The 16,068-nt window shown below is 48.5% G+C and overlaps 1 protein-coding gene across 12 annotated transcripts in view; it reads right to left on the minus strand.

Moving 5' to 3' along the window:
* RAD54L (RAD54 like) overlaps positions 1-16,068 on the minus strand; it is a 35,676-nt gene that overhangs the window by 440 nt on the left and 19,168 nt on the right. For 4 of the 12 annotated variants that reach the window (XM_055255435.2, XM_063627635.1, XM_063627631.1 and 1 more), the window contains 9 exons: positions 10,756-10,906; positions 7,285-7,411; positions 5,537-5,611; positions 5,273-5,403; positions 4,614-4,724; positions 4,333-4,456; positions 3,830-3,908; positions 3,334-3,513; positions 53-216 (listed from right to left, as the gene is read on the minus strand). In XM_055255435.2, the coding sequence (XP_055111410.1) occupies positions 53-216; positions 3,334-3,513; positions 3,830-3,908; positions 4,333-4,456; positions 4,614-4,724; positions 5,273-5,403; positions 5,537-5,611; positions 7,285-7,411; positions 10,756-10,906 (1,142 nt within the window). Of the gene's footprint in view, positions 1-52; positions 217-3,333; positions 3,514-3,829; positions 3,942-4,332; positions 4,487-4,613; positions 4,725-5,272; positions 5,404-5,536; positions 5,612-7,284; positions 7,412-10,755; positions 10,907-16,068 lie in introns of all 12 variants that reach the window. The other 8 variants (XM_063627628.1, XM_063627629.1, XM_063627634.1 and 5 more) reach the window with 5 other exon arrangements.

Here is a 16,068-nt window from a genome sequence, read left to right on the forward strand (position 1 = left end):
ATCTCCCTACTGTGTGGGTAGCTTAGAGATAATGGTTAGGGCACTTCCCCACCTGTCATGTGTGTCACTGAGGCTAGCTTCATCCAGGATAAACAGCTCCTTCAACTCGCCCAGAGAGAAGTGGCGCTCTACATCCTGCTCCTCGTCCACCACACAGCTGCTCAGTGCCTTCTTGTGGCTCTGACGCTGGAAGATCTTCTCCTCAATGGTCCCTGCCTGGGGAAGAGGAGGTGGGGAATGTCAAGAGATATAGCGCTTAGCCATCCTCATAAAAAGGGGGCAGGAAAACCAAAGGGTTGAAACTACAGCTACCTGAGAAGGGGAGATGAATAAAAAGTATGAGTCCCGGAACATTATCTCTATTCAGCTGAGGCCCATTTTCCCGGTCTGTCTCCTGAGAACATAACATGAATAGTCTGCCCACCCAGGCTATTTTCTGTACTAATGAAGGGTCCCGGGGCCTGGCTAAATCCCTTCAGGGTGAACTGAAGTTTGTCTGCTGCAGCTTCAGATTTCTGCAACAAGCCCAACTCTAATTCATTCAATAAATATCATTTAGGTATCTATTCTATTCCAGACCCTGTACTGACATTAGGATACAAAAAAGAATCATATATATCCTCTATCCTTGAGCTCCTAGACAAACATTTAAACAGTTGATACAATGATAGAAATCTGTACAGGGTAACTGCGAGTCCATAAGGATGGTAGAGTAGAACAGTAATGAAAACTTGAAACTATCCTTGAGCTCAATCTTGAAAATGAATAGATGGTTTGTAAGAAAAGACACAATGGCATTCCCAGCATAGGAACAAAGGAATACTACTGGCCTATTGGAGGACTGTGAGGAGTTCAGGCTAACTAGAGGTTGGTGGGAGTATAGTAAGAGCTGAGACTGGGAAGTCAGCAGAGGTCACATTAAAGAAACTTGGGGACAGGCACGGTGGCTCACACCTGTAATCCCTGCAATTTGGGAGGCCGAGGCAGGCAGATCACAAAGTCAGGAGTTCGAGACCAGCCTGACCAACATGGCAAAACCCCGTCTCTACTAAAAATACAAAAATTAGCCAGGCTTGGTGGTGGGCACCTGTAATCCCAGCTACTCAGGAGAAGCAGGAGAATCGCTTGAATCCGGGAGGCAGAGGTTGCAGTGAGCCAAGATTGTGCCATTGCACTCCAGCCTGAGCAGCAAGAGCAAGACTCCATCTCAAAAAAAAAAAAAAAAAAAAAAAAAAAAACAAACCTTGGATGCCATGCTGAAGGCCTTAATCTTGTCTTTGAAGGGATGAAAAGTAAAATCTGAATTTTTGGAAAGCTCCTTCTGGAAGCAGTATGTGAACAATGGGTTGGGATAAGACAGAAGTAAAAAATTAGGAAGCTGCTGCAATATCCAAGTGACAGATGACCATGACCTCAGGAGGGCTTGGAGAGCAGGGGTAGATTAAGGAAATTTCAAGAAGGTAAAAATCAGTGAAAACTGGTGGGAATCTGGTTATTAGGAGAAAAGAATAGTCCAGTAAGATTATTCCCAGTTTTGGGTTGGGTGGATAATGGAGCCATTAAGAACAACATTCAGAAGGGGAGCCCGGTGTGGTGGCTCATGCCGTTACTCCCAGCACTTGGGAAGGCCAAGGTGGATTGCTTGAGTCCAGATGTTCGAGACCAGCCTGGGCAACATAGCAAGACCCCTTCTCTACAAAAAAAATAAAAAAGTTACCCGGGTGTGGTGGCACACACCTGTAGCCCCAGCTACTTCGGGGGTTGAGGTGGGAGGTTGAAGCTGCAGTGGTCCATGATCATGCCACTGTACTCCAGCTTAGGCAACAGAAATAAACTGTCTCAAAATCAATCAGTTAATCAATCAGAAGGAGGGGGAATGAGTTTAGTCATGATACTTCTAAAGTGCTCATTAGAAATCTAAGTGGAAATGTAGATTAAGTGGTGGAAATAGGGATTTAGAACTCAGGTAAGAGATCTGGGCTAAAATTTTGTAGTTAGAGATTTGTCAGTATGAGTAATCAGAGAGGTAGAAGAACCAGAGTGGAGTCTCCAAAGACGAGAAAAAAAATTTTTTTTTTTTTTTTTAAGACGGGATCCTGTTCTGTCACCCAGGCTAGAGTGGCACAATCCTAGCTCACTATAGCCTCGAACTCCTAGCCTCAAGTGATCCTCCGGCACCCAGCCTAGAAGAGCGTTTTTTAAGGGATTAGTAGTCAACAGTGTGAGATACACAAAGAAGAAAAATCAATAGTCTCCTGTTTTGGCAATTAGGAAGTCAGTAGTATATCTGAAGGCAGGTTCAGTGGTATAAGGAGTCTGATGAGTGAGTAGAAAGATGAGTTAGGTAGGAAATTTGAGAGAAATGGTAGATGCTTGAAATGGTTTAAGGAAATGAGATATGGTCCACCTCAAAAAGAGAATACGAATTTGTGGTAGTACCAACCTGTAAATGCAATGTAGCTGGTGTGGAAGCTGAAAACAGCTCAAATAATCCAACTAGAATGGGTATTGGGAAAAGAGTAACTGAAAGGATGCACAATGAAGACTGGGCTAAATAAACAAAGAAGTCAAGCCAGATGAGTGGGAGAGTGGGAAGGGGAGAGGCTACAGGAACATTAGGCTGAAGCAGATACAGCAGGTATGTGAAAGCTAGGAGGACAAGAAGTGAGAGTAGAATGACAGTTATTAAGGTTCTGGGTTCTAACACGTTCCACAGTGTGATCTTAGGAATAATTAGACGGAGGGGGATTGAGATGAGGTCAAGGAAACATGAAGGCCACAGTGCTGGATAACCGCATGGTCCTCAACGTCAGCCAGTATGATTGCTGGATTTGGGAAAGAAATGAAGGCTGAGCTAGTGTCCAAAGTCATCAATAAATTAGGAATATAGCAGAGGATAGAGGACTGCAGCAAGGAAGAAAAGAGGGTAGTCAAGTCCAACGACATAAGCTGCAAGAGAGGAACTATGGGATGGATGGTCTGAAGGTGATAGTTGATAACTTGGAGAATGCAAATAGGACAGGGGTTGAGAGAAGACTACAAGGCCAGTGACACAGCAGAATCATGTATGAGGGAAGCAGGTGTCCTGTGAAAAGGATGTACTGAACAAGTGTCCAGATGGCGCAGTAAGAATGGTTTGAGGGAATGGGGTGGAGAGAAGGGGAGGGAGAACAGAAGAATAAAAGACTCACTTCTGGGCCCATAGCTTGGCTACTGCTAGAGGCAGAAAGGCCAAAGAGAGGCACTAAGGAACAAGATGGTCCTGAAGATCTCGTTCCATGACCCACCCCTACCATGACCCACCCCTACCATGACTACTATCACCATCCTTACAGACAGCAGGCGGTAGATATAGCAAGTCTTCTTTTGACCATCTCGCCAGACCCGGGCCATGGCTTGTTCATCATTGGCTGGGTTCCAGTCAGGGTCAAACATGACCAGCCGGTTAGCCCCAATGAGATTGAGGCCACAGCCCCCAGCTTTGCTGCTCAGCATGAAGACAAAGTCAGGGCTCTGGAAAGAGAAGAAACAGGAGAAAAGGAACCTCTTATAGCCTAAACTGGGATCCTGCTCAGCCAAACCAGCTCCTCTCTCATGCCTCTATACTACTCAGTACCAATTGTGAAAACCACCAGTTTATCTGCTCACCAGCCAATCCCAACACACAAAGTCAGTTTCCAGCCCAGCTATCACCAACTAGCCAAATCCTACCATATCCACTAGGGGAAGAAAAAACAAAAAAATCAAGGTAACCCCTTATAGCTTCTCTGTCATTCCTTAATTCTGATGATACTGCATTGGTGGTGTGGGGATGGGGATGTGCATTTACCGATGGACTATTGAAGCGTTCTACAACCTTGGCTCGCTTCTTAATGGACATCGTGCCATCCAGGCGGACGTATAGGTACCTGAAGGGGGATTCGAGATCCAAGAAAATAAAGCTGCAATGATTAGGGGAAAAAAATTTTTAAATAAAATTTTTTTAAAAAAGACCCAAGAAAGCAGAGTCCCTTGGAGTGAGAGCTACTGAAGGGACTGAAATAACCATGCTTGAGGCCCTAAGCTCCCAAAGGCAGGGGCAAGGAGCTAGAGGCCAAGACTCTTTCCTAAGGGAGTATCTGAAGGACTAGGGGATCTTCTACTTGGAGATAGAGCTGGGGCCATCACAGCAATAAGGGAAGATATTTTCAGAGAAAGCCTTTATGTGCCCAGATATCTTCAGAGAAAGCCTTTATGTGCCCAGATCTTGGCCCACATCCACAAATCAGAACTAGACAGACAGTAGGGGAGGGGTATATCCCCCTTTGGCATTCTGGTTAGGCTCTTCCCTACCTTCGGGCACGGCACAGCTTCTCAAAGAGATCCAAAGTCTGGGTGTAATTCGACACCAGCACTACTTTGTCACTGCTACGGCTTCGGGTCACCGCCAGAATATAATCCAGGACGAGCATCTTACCTGGGAAGAGCAGCAACCAGCAGTCCCCTACTGGCTGTCCCAATGGCCCAGGCTTCTTACTCTTGATATCCTGCCTTGAAACAGGACAGCCCTAGCACAAAAAAAATCTCCCACCCTCCTCCTAGAGAAGCCCAAATACTGGTAGGAAAAGGGTCACCTGACAGCTGGGGCTCCAGGGTCTTAGAGTTATAACCAGGAGGGAAGAGGTCCAAGGCACCCACAAAGCCATCCTCCTCTTCCACACACTTATCATGGATTAGAGCTGGATCTGGGAGAAAACAAAACAAAACCCAGATACTTTGCTTTCTGAAGTTTCCACTTCAGTGTTCACTAGAACTCCCTCTAGAAGCCTAGCCCAGAAGGCCTTCCTCAACATCAGACTTGCTTGATCTCCATCCTACCAAATTCCAACAGGATATAGTCAGTGCCATCTGGGACGATGGATGGACAATCTCACTAATGTGTTCTCCCAACAAGAAGGGAGCTATAACAGAGCAGGCAAGGTTTCTTTGTTATTTTTCCTCCTGCCCAACATTGTATATGAGCATGTGTACATGCAAGCACGCACAAACAGTCGACACATCCCAGGTCATCAAGCATGGGCTGGACAGAAGATGAGTTCAATTTTCCAAAGCAAAGGGTTTGGTAAACAGAATCCACAATGCAGGGTTCATGCCTTGGGTAGGGTTGGAATCACATGTGGCCTCTATGAGAATGACTCTGGATGAGTTTTAGTGAGGGTCACCAGGCCACTATAGGAACCTACCCTCCCTTGCTCACTCTCACGGAGGACACCAGGACACAAGCCCAACTCACGATTACAAAGCTTCTTTAGTGAGGTGATGGAAGAAAGGGAAGACACGCTCATCTTGCCCTCACGCAATTCTTCTTCCGGTTTGGCTTGTCTCAGAAACCTCTTGTATAACTCAGTCTGAAGGGGTGTCAGCCTACAAAAGGCAGCTGGGTCAGTGGAAAAAGCTAGACCACCCCCCTGCCCTCTGAGAACACTTGAGAGCCCAGCCATGCTTCAGGAGCTAGGCTTTGACCCACTCATCCACATCTTTCAGTTGAGTTCAGTACCTACAACAAACGACCTGCTCAATCTTCACAGGCAGATATTTAGAAAGGATATCGGAAGTCCTTCGTATCAGGCATCTAGAGAAAACAGGATAAAAAGGCAAGAGGCTGGTAAAATTGCCATGCTAACTACTGGAATAAAAGCTACCACCCAAAGGACCAAGACTAGCCCTCTTTTACAGCATTAAATGTCAGAGACTCGGCCAGGCGCAGTGGCTCACACCAGTAATCCCAGCACTTTGGGAAGCCGAGGTGGGCAGATCACCTGAGGTCAGGAGTTCAAGACCAGCCTGGCCAAAATGGAGAAACCCCATCTCTACTAAAAATACGAAAATTAGCCAAGCGTGGTGGCAGGCACCTGTAAACCCAGCTACTCGGGAGGCTGAGGCAGGAGAATCACTTGAACCCAGGAGGTGGAGGTTGCAGTGAGCCAAGATCGCCCCACTGCACTCCAGCCTGGGCAACAAGAGCGAGACTCCATCTCAAAAAAAAAAAAAAGTCAGAGACTCATCAGACCTATGTCAAACACATCTATATCAGGGTCTCAATTGTGGGAACAGAGACCTTCCAAACATGCTAGCTTAGACAGGCAGCACTTTCTCTTCCCCTTCGATAGGTTGCCTAGTCTTCAAGAGAAGACTGAGGCTTCCCATTGAGACACGAGCTCTAACAGGAAAAGCAAGCTGTAAATTACTAAGTCCTTAGGGGAGTTTCTGCCTGCATTTGTCCAAATGCCCCCTGCTACATGGCCCCAGGCTAAATGAAATTAAGCATAGACCCCCTGGGAAGACTAGGAAGGATAGGTATCAGGCACCTAAGAAGCAGATCTTAAGAAAACACCAATTCTTCTTCCTGCCATCTAATTTTTTTTTTTTTTTTTGAGACGGAGTCTTGCTCTGTCACCCAGGCTGGAGTGCAGTGGTGCAGCTCAGCTCACTCCAACCCCTGCCTCCCAGGTTCAAGCAATTCTCCTGCCTCTCCCTCCAGAGTAACTGGGACTACAAGTGCACCCCACCACACCCGGCTAATTTTTGTATTTTTAGTAGAGATGGGGGTTTCCCTATGTTAGCCAGGCTGGTCTCGAACTCCTTACCTCAAGTGATCCACCCGCCTCGGCTTCCCAAAGTGGTGGGATTATAGGCGTGAGCCACCACACCCATCCTTGCCATCTAAAATTGGTAGGGAGAGGTAGCCAGGTAGCCAGGCAGTTGTTGGGAAGGGCAGGAGGACTCTTTAGAATGTAATCTATCAAGTGTGCATACCACCTCTGGACAAAGGAGTCCAGAATGTGCCTACTCCCTGGGTTATGTAACTCCCATGAAAAAGTCAGTCCTCTTAGCCTGGGAGCCGCAACCACCTTTCAGATCTTCTCCTACCTGTCACAGAATGACTATGGGGCCTGGGAAGAGAAGCCTAATGTTTCGGGTCTGAGACCAACTGACAGGAAGCTTCTGAAATACTAATAATGCTCCAAGGTATACTTTGCTCAAGAAGTCCAGCAGCATCAGAGAAGAGCTTCCTCAGCAGGCTGATAAACAGACCAAAACCAGACCACAGAGCCCAAGCCAGAAAGAAAGCAGGCACTTCACCTCCAAGACTCCCTTGTTTATTCAGTGGCCATAGTTAGGACACAGATCCCACTCCTTTCCTAGAATCCCAGCCTTTGAGGGCTCTAGAGAGGCAAAGCCCCCAAAGGATTGGCCATGGATGGTTTGGGAGGCAATGCTAATGACTTCGCTTGAGGTTATTACCTATTCACAATGCTGGTGAGCTCCCGCAGCCGCTCCTCTCCTAGCTGCCTGTCTGCCTCACTAGCAGCAGCATCTCGACCCTTCAAAATTGGCAATTCAAAATGCTTCTTGAATTCGTGGGCAGTCCCTAAACACAGGAGAGAAGGAAAACAGAAGAATGTGGAAAAGGAATGATTTTCCCACAGCTAGTGATGGCAGACTACCTTCTCACAAACCAGCCTTCCTACCAAGAACAAGGCTAAACAAAATATAGGCCAATTTCTATTTAACAGATCAGAAAGCTATCAAAGCAGTGAAGACTTGAAAGGCCAAATAGTGAGCTGATAGGTTAAAATCCAAATATATAATTACTTAGAGTAAATGTAAATGGATTGAATAGTCCACTAAAAAGACAAACATGGCCAGAGTGGATTTTTTTTTTTTTTTTTCTGCGACGGAGTCTTGCTCTGTCATCCAGGCTGGAGTGCGGTGGCGCAATCTCGGCTCACTGCAACCTCTGCCTCCCGGGTTCAAGCAATTCTCCTGCCTCAGCCTCCCGAGTAGTTGGGATTACAGGCACCCCTCTCCGTGCCCAGGTAATTTTTATATTTCTAGTAGAGACGGGGTTTCACCATGTTGGCCACGCTGGTCTCAAACTCCTGATCTCGTGATCTGCTTGCCTCAGCCTCCCAAAGTGCTGGGATTACAGGCGTGAGCCTCCGTGCCCGGCCAATTTTTTTTTTTTGAGACAGGTTCTCTCTCTGTCGCCCAGGCTGGAATGCAATGGGGCAATCATGGCTCACCACAGCCTCAACCTCCCAAGTAGCTGGGACTATAGGCACATGCCACCACACTCAGCTAACTTTTGTATTTTTTTGTAGAGATGGGATTTTGCCATGTTGCCCAGGCTGGTCTTGTCTGGGCTCAAGGTACCCTCACGCCTTGGTCTCCCAAAGTGCTGGGATTACAGTTGTGAGCCACCACACCTGGCCACATTGAGAGAAATTAAAGATGACCTAAACAAGCTGAGAGACAGATCATATTAATATACTGGAAGGTTCCATATTATAAAAATGAAAGATCTTTCAGAACTTATCTATGTTTCAATACAGCCCAATTAAAATCCAGTTACAGTTTTTGGTGGGTATGGCAGGCAGTAGAGGTATAAATTGACAAGTTGATTCTAAAATTTACATGGGAATGCAAAGGGCCAAGAATATCTAGGACAATGTTAAGGAGTAAGAATATAGTTGGAGGGGCCGGGCGCGGTGGCTCACGCTTGTAATCCCAGCACTTTGGGAGGCCGAGGCGGGCGGATCACGAGGTCAGGAGATCGAGACCACGGTGAAACCCCGTCTCTACTAAAAATACAAAAAATTAGCCGGGCGTGGTGGCGGGCGCCTGTAGTCCCAGCTACTCGGAGAGGCTGAGGCAGGAGAATGGCGTGAACCCGGGAGGCGGAGCTTGCAGTGAGCCGAGATTGCGCCACTGCACTCCAGCCTGGGCGACAGAGCAAGACCCCGTCTCAAAAAAAAAAAAAAAAAAAAAAAAAAGAATATAGTTGGAGGCTGAGCAGATTGTTTGAGCTCAAGAGTTCAAGACCAGCCTGGGCAACATGGCAAAACCCCACCTCTAACCAAAATACAAAAATTAGCCAGGCATGATGGTGTGTGCCTGTTGTCCCAGCTACTCAGGAGGCTGAGGCAGGAGGATCACTAGAGCCCGGAAGTTAAGGCTGCAGTGAGCCATGATCTCACCACTGCATTCCAGCCTGGGTGACAAAGCGAGACCCTGTGTCAAAAAAAAAAAAAAAAGACTATAGTTGGAATATTCACACTAATGGATATCAAGACTTATTAGGCCACAGTAAATAAAGCAGAGAAGTACTGACACAAGGAGACAAACAGACCAGAGGAACAGAATAGAATCCATAAATAGAGCAACACATATATGAACATTTGATTTATGAAGAAGGTAGCACTGCAAAGCAATGGGGGAAAGAACGGTCTTTTCAATATATGATGCAGGGTGAACCAGATATCCAAACAGAAAAAGATAGAAGCCAGGCATAGGGGCTCATGCCCATAATTCCAGCAGTTTGGGAGGCTGACGCAAGAGAATCATTTGAACACAGGAATTCAAGACCAGCCTGAGCAACATAGTGAGACCCCATCTCTATAAAAAATTTAAAAGTTAGCCAATAGTGGTGGCATATGCCTGTAGTCCCAGCTACTCAGGAGGCCAAGGTGGGAGGACTGCTTGAGCCCAGGAAGTTGAGGGTGCAGTGAGCTATGACTGCAACACTGTACTCCAGCCTGGGCAACGAGACTCTGTCTCAACAAACAAAACCAAACCAGTAGAATAAATTCCAGTGTACTCTTAACATGGAATAGTATGCAATTATGAAAATGAACAAACTACTGCTACACATAATGTGGATAAACTTTATAAACATAATGTTGAACAAAAGAAACCAGATGTAAAGGAATACATACTGTATTATTTCATTTACATAAATTCAAAAATAGGCAAAACCAACCTATAGTGTCAGGAAGGAGTTTACTGCTGGGACAAAAGGAGAGGATAGTGATTAGAAAAGGGGCTGCTGAGGGAGTGTTAGTAATTGATCTGATGGTGGTTACACAAATGTGTTCACTTGGTCATAATCTTGCCACTCAGCAGGTTCTCTGCCTACTCTTGAGCACTGGCAAGTTAGGGTGACACTAACACACCCTTTCACAAATATATGTGTGGTTGCCAGGGATTAGGGGAGGGAGGAATGAGGAGTTTTTATTATTATTACTATTTTAGAGACAGGGCCTTGCTCTGTTGCCCAGGCTAGAGTGCAGTGGCATGATCACAGCCTCCTGAATAGCTACCACACACCACCACACCCAGCTAATTTTCTTATTTTGTAGAGACGAGGTCTCACTATGTTGCCCAGGCTGGTCTTGAACTGGCCTCAAGTTATCTTCCCACCCTAGCCTCTCAGAGCACTGGGAGGGGAGGGGAGAGGAGTTATTAGCAAATAGAAAAAAAAAATCTGAAGATGGATGATGGTGATGGTTGCACAAAGTGAATGTACTTAATACCACTGAATTGTTACACTTAAAAATGGTTAAAATGATTTTTAAAAAACACACATCTGCCCAAGACAGAGCTTGCTCTGAGGCCAAAGCTCTTGTAAGGGAGCTAGGATCTGAGGAACAAAAATAATAATTCCACCCTCAGCTCATCATGACACCACTCCCTGTATAGCCCCTGCCACCTCTGCAATGGAAAAATGGCCGACCTGGGCTTTGCTGAGTTGCTCAGCAGATCCAAGGCCTCCCAATGGCTTTGCTACTCCCTGACAAGAGAAGCCTTCCTACAAGAGTGCCTAGTGACCCACATATAACTAGCATTCTCTTCTTTCTCTCCTCAGCTGGAGTTATACTCCCAAAGACAAGGCAGGGCTCCTCTCTGATGTGGCAAACAAGGCTAGATTCTTACCTAGGATGCCGGAATTAACAAAATGTACCAAGCTGAAATACTCAAGCAGATCATTCTGGATGGGAGTTCCGGAGATGAGCACCCGCCGGCTGGTGTTCAAGCTGTCCAGGGCTTGGTAAGTCTGATTCTCAGAGTTCTTGAGCCTGTGTCCCTGCAAGAGAATCCTTATTCAGAGCGCAATGTGGCGTTCCTCATACGGTAGCAAAGTCTCATGTAGACAGGAAAAGAGGAGTCAGAAACATTCCAGGCCAGGCGCCGTGGCTCATGCCTGTAATCCCAGCACTTTGGGAGGCCGAGACGGGCGGATCACTTGAGCCCAGGAGTTCCAGACCAGCCTGGCCAACAAGGTGAAACCCCATCTCTACAAAACATACAAAAATTAGCTGGGCATAGTAGCTTACACCCATAGCCCCAGCTACTTGGGAGGCTGAGGTGGGAAGATCGCTTGAGTCCAGGAGGTCGAGGCTTCAGTGAGCCGTGAGTGCACTGCAATCCTCCCACCTCAGCCTCCTGAGTAGCTGAGACTACAGGCATATGCCACCACTATAGTGACATAGTGAGAAACTGTCTCAAAAAAACAAAAACATTACAGGTTCTAGGGCTTTAGGAACTAGGCAGGGGGCAGCATGAGAGAGGGTTCACCCACTTGACTATGGAGAATGTTAGGCTCAAAAGACAGACTTCCTGTTTCCAGACCAGTGCTATACCCATAAAGCAAAGATTCCCTCTGTTCCTTTCCATCCCTTTCCCTGCCCCACCTCCAGAGCCTTGGCAGCCCACCTATACTCTTCAGAGATCATGTGGACATATGACAAACCTATGCTTTCAGGGAGTCCTCCCCTCCACATCAGCCTACCCAACTCAGAACCTTCTGAGCCAGATGCCTTCTGTATTAGACTCCAGGCCTTGTCTGGGCCATCAGTGTTAAAGGGACTTGGACCAGGCTCCATGTCCCACCAGAATCCTCACAGCTAGTAAAGCTAAAGAGCTTCCCTCTGCTTCCCTTCATATCTCTTCCCCAATCCCTATTCTCCCTGTCCTGTCCTTCCACTCTCTCCACACCTCTACTACTTCTTTTAAGCCTTTTTCAAGAAAATCATGCCCTCCCTCCCTCCATCCCTCCCTTCCTTCCTTCCTTTCTTTTTTCTTTCCCTCTGTGGCCCAGGCTGCAATCTACTCGGCTCGCTGCTGCCCGCGCCACGGACTGCCTGGGACTGCCGGCGCGCGCCACCGCTGCCTGCCTTTTCTCCTTTGGCTGCACGCACGCGTTCGCCATGTTGGCCACGCTGGTCACCAGCTCCTGACGCCCAGTGCTCTGCCCGCCTCAGCCTCCCGAGGTACTGGGACTGCAGACGGAGTCTCGCTCACCCGGTGCTCGGTGTTGCCCGGGCTGGAGTGCGGTGGCGTGCTCTGGCCTCGCGGCAGCCTCCGCCTCCCAGCCGCCTGCCTTGGCCTACCAGGGTGCTGGGATTGCAGCACCTGCCCGGCCGCCACCCCGTCTGGGAGGTGGGGAGCGTCTCTGCCCGGCCACCCATCGTCTGGGAGGTGAGGAGCGCCTCTGCCCGGCCACCCAGTCTGGGAAGTGGGGAGCGCCTCTGCCCGGCCACCCACCATCTGGGAAGTGAGGAGCGCCTCTGCCCGGCCACCCATCGTCTGGGAAATGAGGAGCGCCTCTGCCCGGCCACCCATTGTCTGGGAAGTGAGGAGCGCCTCTGCCCGGCCGCCCCGTCTGGGAAGTGAGGAGCGCCTCTGCCCGGCCACCCATCGTCTGGGAAGCGAGGAGCGCCTCTGCCCGGCCACCCGCCATCTGGGAAGTGAGGAGCGCCTCTGCCCGGCCACCCCGTCTGGGAGGTGAGGAGCGCCTCTGCCCGGCCACCCATCGTCTGGGAAGTGAGGAGCGCCTCTGCCCGGCCACCCATCGTCTGGGAGCTGAGGAGCGCCTCTGCCCGGCCACCCACCGTCTGGGAGGTGAGGAGCGCCTCTGCCCGGCCACCCACCATCTGGGAGGTGAGGAGCGCCTCTGCCCGGCCACCCATCGTCTGGGAGGTGAGGAGCGCCTCTGCCCGGCCACCCATCGCCTGGGAAGTGAGGAGCGCCTCTGCCCGGCCACCTATCGTCTGGGAGGAAGTGAGGAGCGCCTCTGCCCGGCCGCCCCGTCCGGGAAGAAGTGAGGAGCGCCTCTGCCCGGCCGCCCCGTCCGGGAAGAAGTGAGGAGCGCCTCTGCCCGGCCGCCCCATCTGGGAAGTGAGGAGCGCCTCTGCCCGGCTACCCATCGTCTGGGAAGTGAGGAGTGCCTCTGCCCGGCCACCCATCGTCTGGGAAATGAGGAGCGCCTCTGCCCGGCCACCCATCGTCTGGGAAGTGAGTAGCGCCTCTGCCCAGCCACCCTGTCTGGGAAGTGAGGAGCGCCTCTGCCCGGCCACCCATCATCTGGGAAGTGAGGACCGCCTCTGCCCGGCCACCCACGGTCTGGGAAGTGAGGAGCGCCTCTGCCCGGCCGCCCGGTGTCTGGGAAGAAATGAGGAGCGCCTCTGCCTGGCCGCTCCGTCTGGGAGGTCTACCACGGAGGCCAGAAGCAATGTGGGGGCTGGACGTGGTGGCTCACGCCTGTGGTCCCAGCACTCTGGGGGGCGAGGCGGGTTGATCACTTCGGGCTAGGAGTTCGAGACCAGTCTGGCCAACTTGGCGAAACATGAAAAATACAACAGACAAACCAACCAACCAACTCAGTGACAACAAAACAGGTCTACCCTGGAGTCATACTCTAATTTTTTCTATTTTCCTCCCTTTCTGATCCTTTATCCCACTTTCTTTTTCTTCCTCTTCCTTCTCCCTCTTGTTTGTCAAATAGAGGATTGAGTTATTATCACTGATCCATATAAAGTCCCTCTCTCATTTATTTTAACTCCCACCCCCCATTTCTATTCCCCGACTTCCCATGTGCAACCTTCCTAATATGTTTGATACGCATCTTTTTGTTTGTATTTTTAGAAAATGTTTATTGTTTTTGTGTGCAAAAAAAATTAATAAAAAAAAAGAAATAAATGCTCAAGGTGATGGAAAAATAAAATAAAATAAAATAAAATAAAATAAAATATACATGAAAAAAAAAAAAAAAGAAAATCATAAAGGACAACCTTCCCTCTTTCTCCAAGAACTACATGGGCAAGATCAGGCCCATACCTTTTCTACATCCAGCCCCATACTGGGGAAGGCACACAAAACTCAACCACTCAACCGAGAATCAGCAATCAGTCTTGCTTCCTTGGGTCAGGCTTTAACAATGCAATTAAACACAGACCCTTCACTGACTCTTCCATCTATAGCATCAAGTCCAAGCTCTTTAAGCTCACTAGCTTAGCATTCAAAACCCTTCTCAATGAGGCCCCAGTGAACTTCTCTGACACTCTCCAAGCTTCTCACAGTCCAGGAAGCCTGACCTCTTCGTCACTCCTAATGCTGGATTTCCTTATGTCTCTTTGCCCATGCCACCTCTCTGCCTAGAGCTCTTTTCCACAGGCAAGTTCCTCAGATGTCACCTCCTATGCAAAGCCTTCCTCAGTGACTCCCGGCTGCTTGTCTCTCTCAACTCTGTGCTCCTGTGGCACTATATACATAATGGCTGCTACTATTTAGTGAACCCGTTTAATGTGGTAGGCATGGTACTAACTAAACACTTTACCTGTATTCTGTTCTGTAATCCACATGAATGGAAATTGTATTATCCATTTTAGAGATGAAGAAACTAAGATTCAGAGAGGTAAACAGTTATCCAAAATCATGCCGGTAGAAAGTAGCAGAGCTGGGATTTGAACTCAGGTCTGTATGACTCTGAGTCTGGACACTGTACCACTCTGCCCTCATCCATAATATATATACTAGAGTACTAATCACACTCTACTGTACTTTATCTTCTCAACTAGACAGAGACTAGGATTTCTTAAGGCAGAGACTACGTCAGATTGACCTGTATAATTTCACTGTATAGGACAAAGCTCAGTGAATGTTAGTTGAACGAAAGAATGAAATAATGACCAATGTTGCTATTAAAGATTAAATAAACCAACGGGGCATGGTGGCTCATGCCTGTAATCCTAGCACTTTGGGAGGCTAAGGCAGGTGGATCACCTGAGGCCAGGAGTTCGAGTCCAGCCTGGCCAACATGGTGAAACCCTGTCTCTACGAAAAATACAAAAATTAGCTGGGTGTGGTGGCATGTGCCTGCCTCCCCAGTTCAACCAATTCTTGTGCCTCAGCTTCCTGAATAGCTGGTATTACAGGCATGTGTTACTATGCCGGGCTAACTTTTATATTTTTAGTAGAAACAGGGTTTCACCATGTTGGCCAGGCTAGTCTTGAAATCCTGACCTCAAGTGATCTGCCCGCCTCAGCCTTCCAAAGTCCTGGGATTACAGGTGTGAGCCACTGCGTTTGGCCTAGAAATTTAATAAAAAAAAAAAAAAAATTTATTAGAGGCTCCAAGTACTAGCCCTAAAAAAAGCCTTAGACTTCTGAACTGAAAAGGGAAATGAGACTTGAAAGTCAGAGGAAATCGGCCGGGCGCGGTGGCTCACGCTTGTAATCCCAGCACTTTGGGAGGCCGAGGCGGGCGGATCACGACGTCAGGAGATCGAGACCACAGTGAAACCCCGTCTCCACTAAAAATACAAAAAATTAGCCGGGCGTGGTGGCGGGCACCTGTAGTCCCAGCTACTCGGAGAGGCTGAGGCAGGAGAATGGTGTGAACCTGGGAGGCGGAGCTTGCAGTGAGCCGAGACTGCGCCACTGCACTCCAGCCTGGGCGACAGAGCGAGACTCCGTCTCAAAAAAAAAAGAAAGTCAGAGGAAATCATCCAACAGGTCCAGGGGAAATGGGCACCAACAATTAGATCTTCTAAACTGAAGCTCCCTGAGGGACAGCATTGTGAGACCTCCAGGGCCTGACACATAAAAGGCACTTAATAAATAACCCAGCGAATGAAATGGGCTGCCACACTATCCTGTCTCTGCAAAAGAAAAAGCCAACCCCAGCTCCCTATTGGACCAGTCACTAAGGATCCACATGGGTCTCGATGAGGAGCACAGGGACAAGCCTTCCATACCCAAGGCAACCTTCTTCCTGCACCAAGCATCCAAGGCAGAGAGGGATAGGAAAAAGAGCCACGACTTGGAATCTCACACCTGAATTCACATTCCAGCTTACTATGTACTCTCTGGGTGAACCTGGGCAAGTCACTACGCACTTCCTTGAGTTTGTCTCCTAATCTTTAAGATTGAGATGATGATGAGGTCAATCCCTCTGCTATTTATACA

Source organism: Symphalangus syndactylus, chromosome 12 (assembly GCF_028878055.3).
Source record: "Symphalangus syndactylus isolate Jambi chromosome 12, NHGRI_mSymSyn1-v2.1_pri, whole genome shotgun sequence".
NCBI classification, from domain to species: Eukaryota; Metazoa; Chordata; class Mammalia; order Primates; family Hylobatidae; genus Symphalangus; species Symphalangus syndactylus.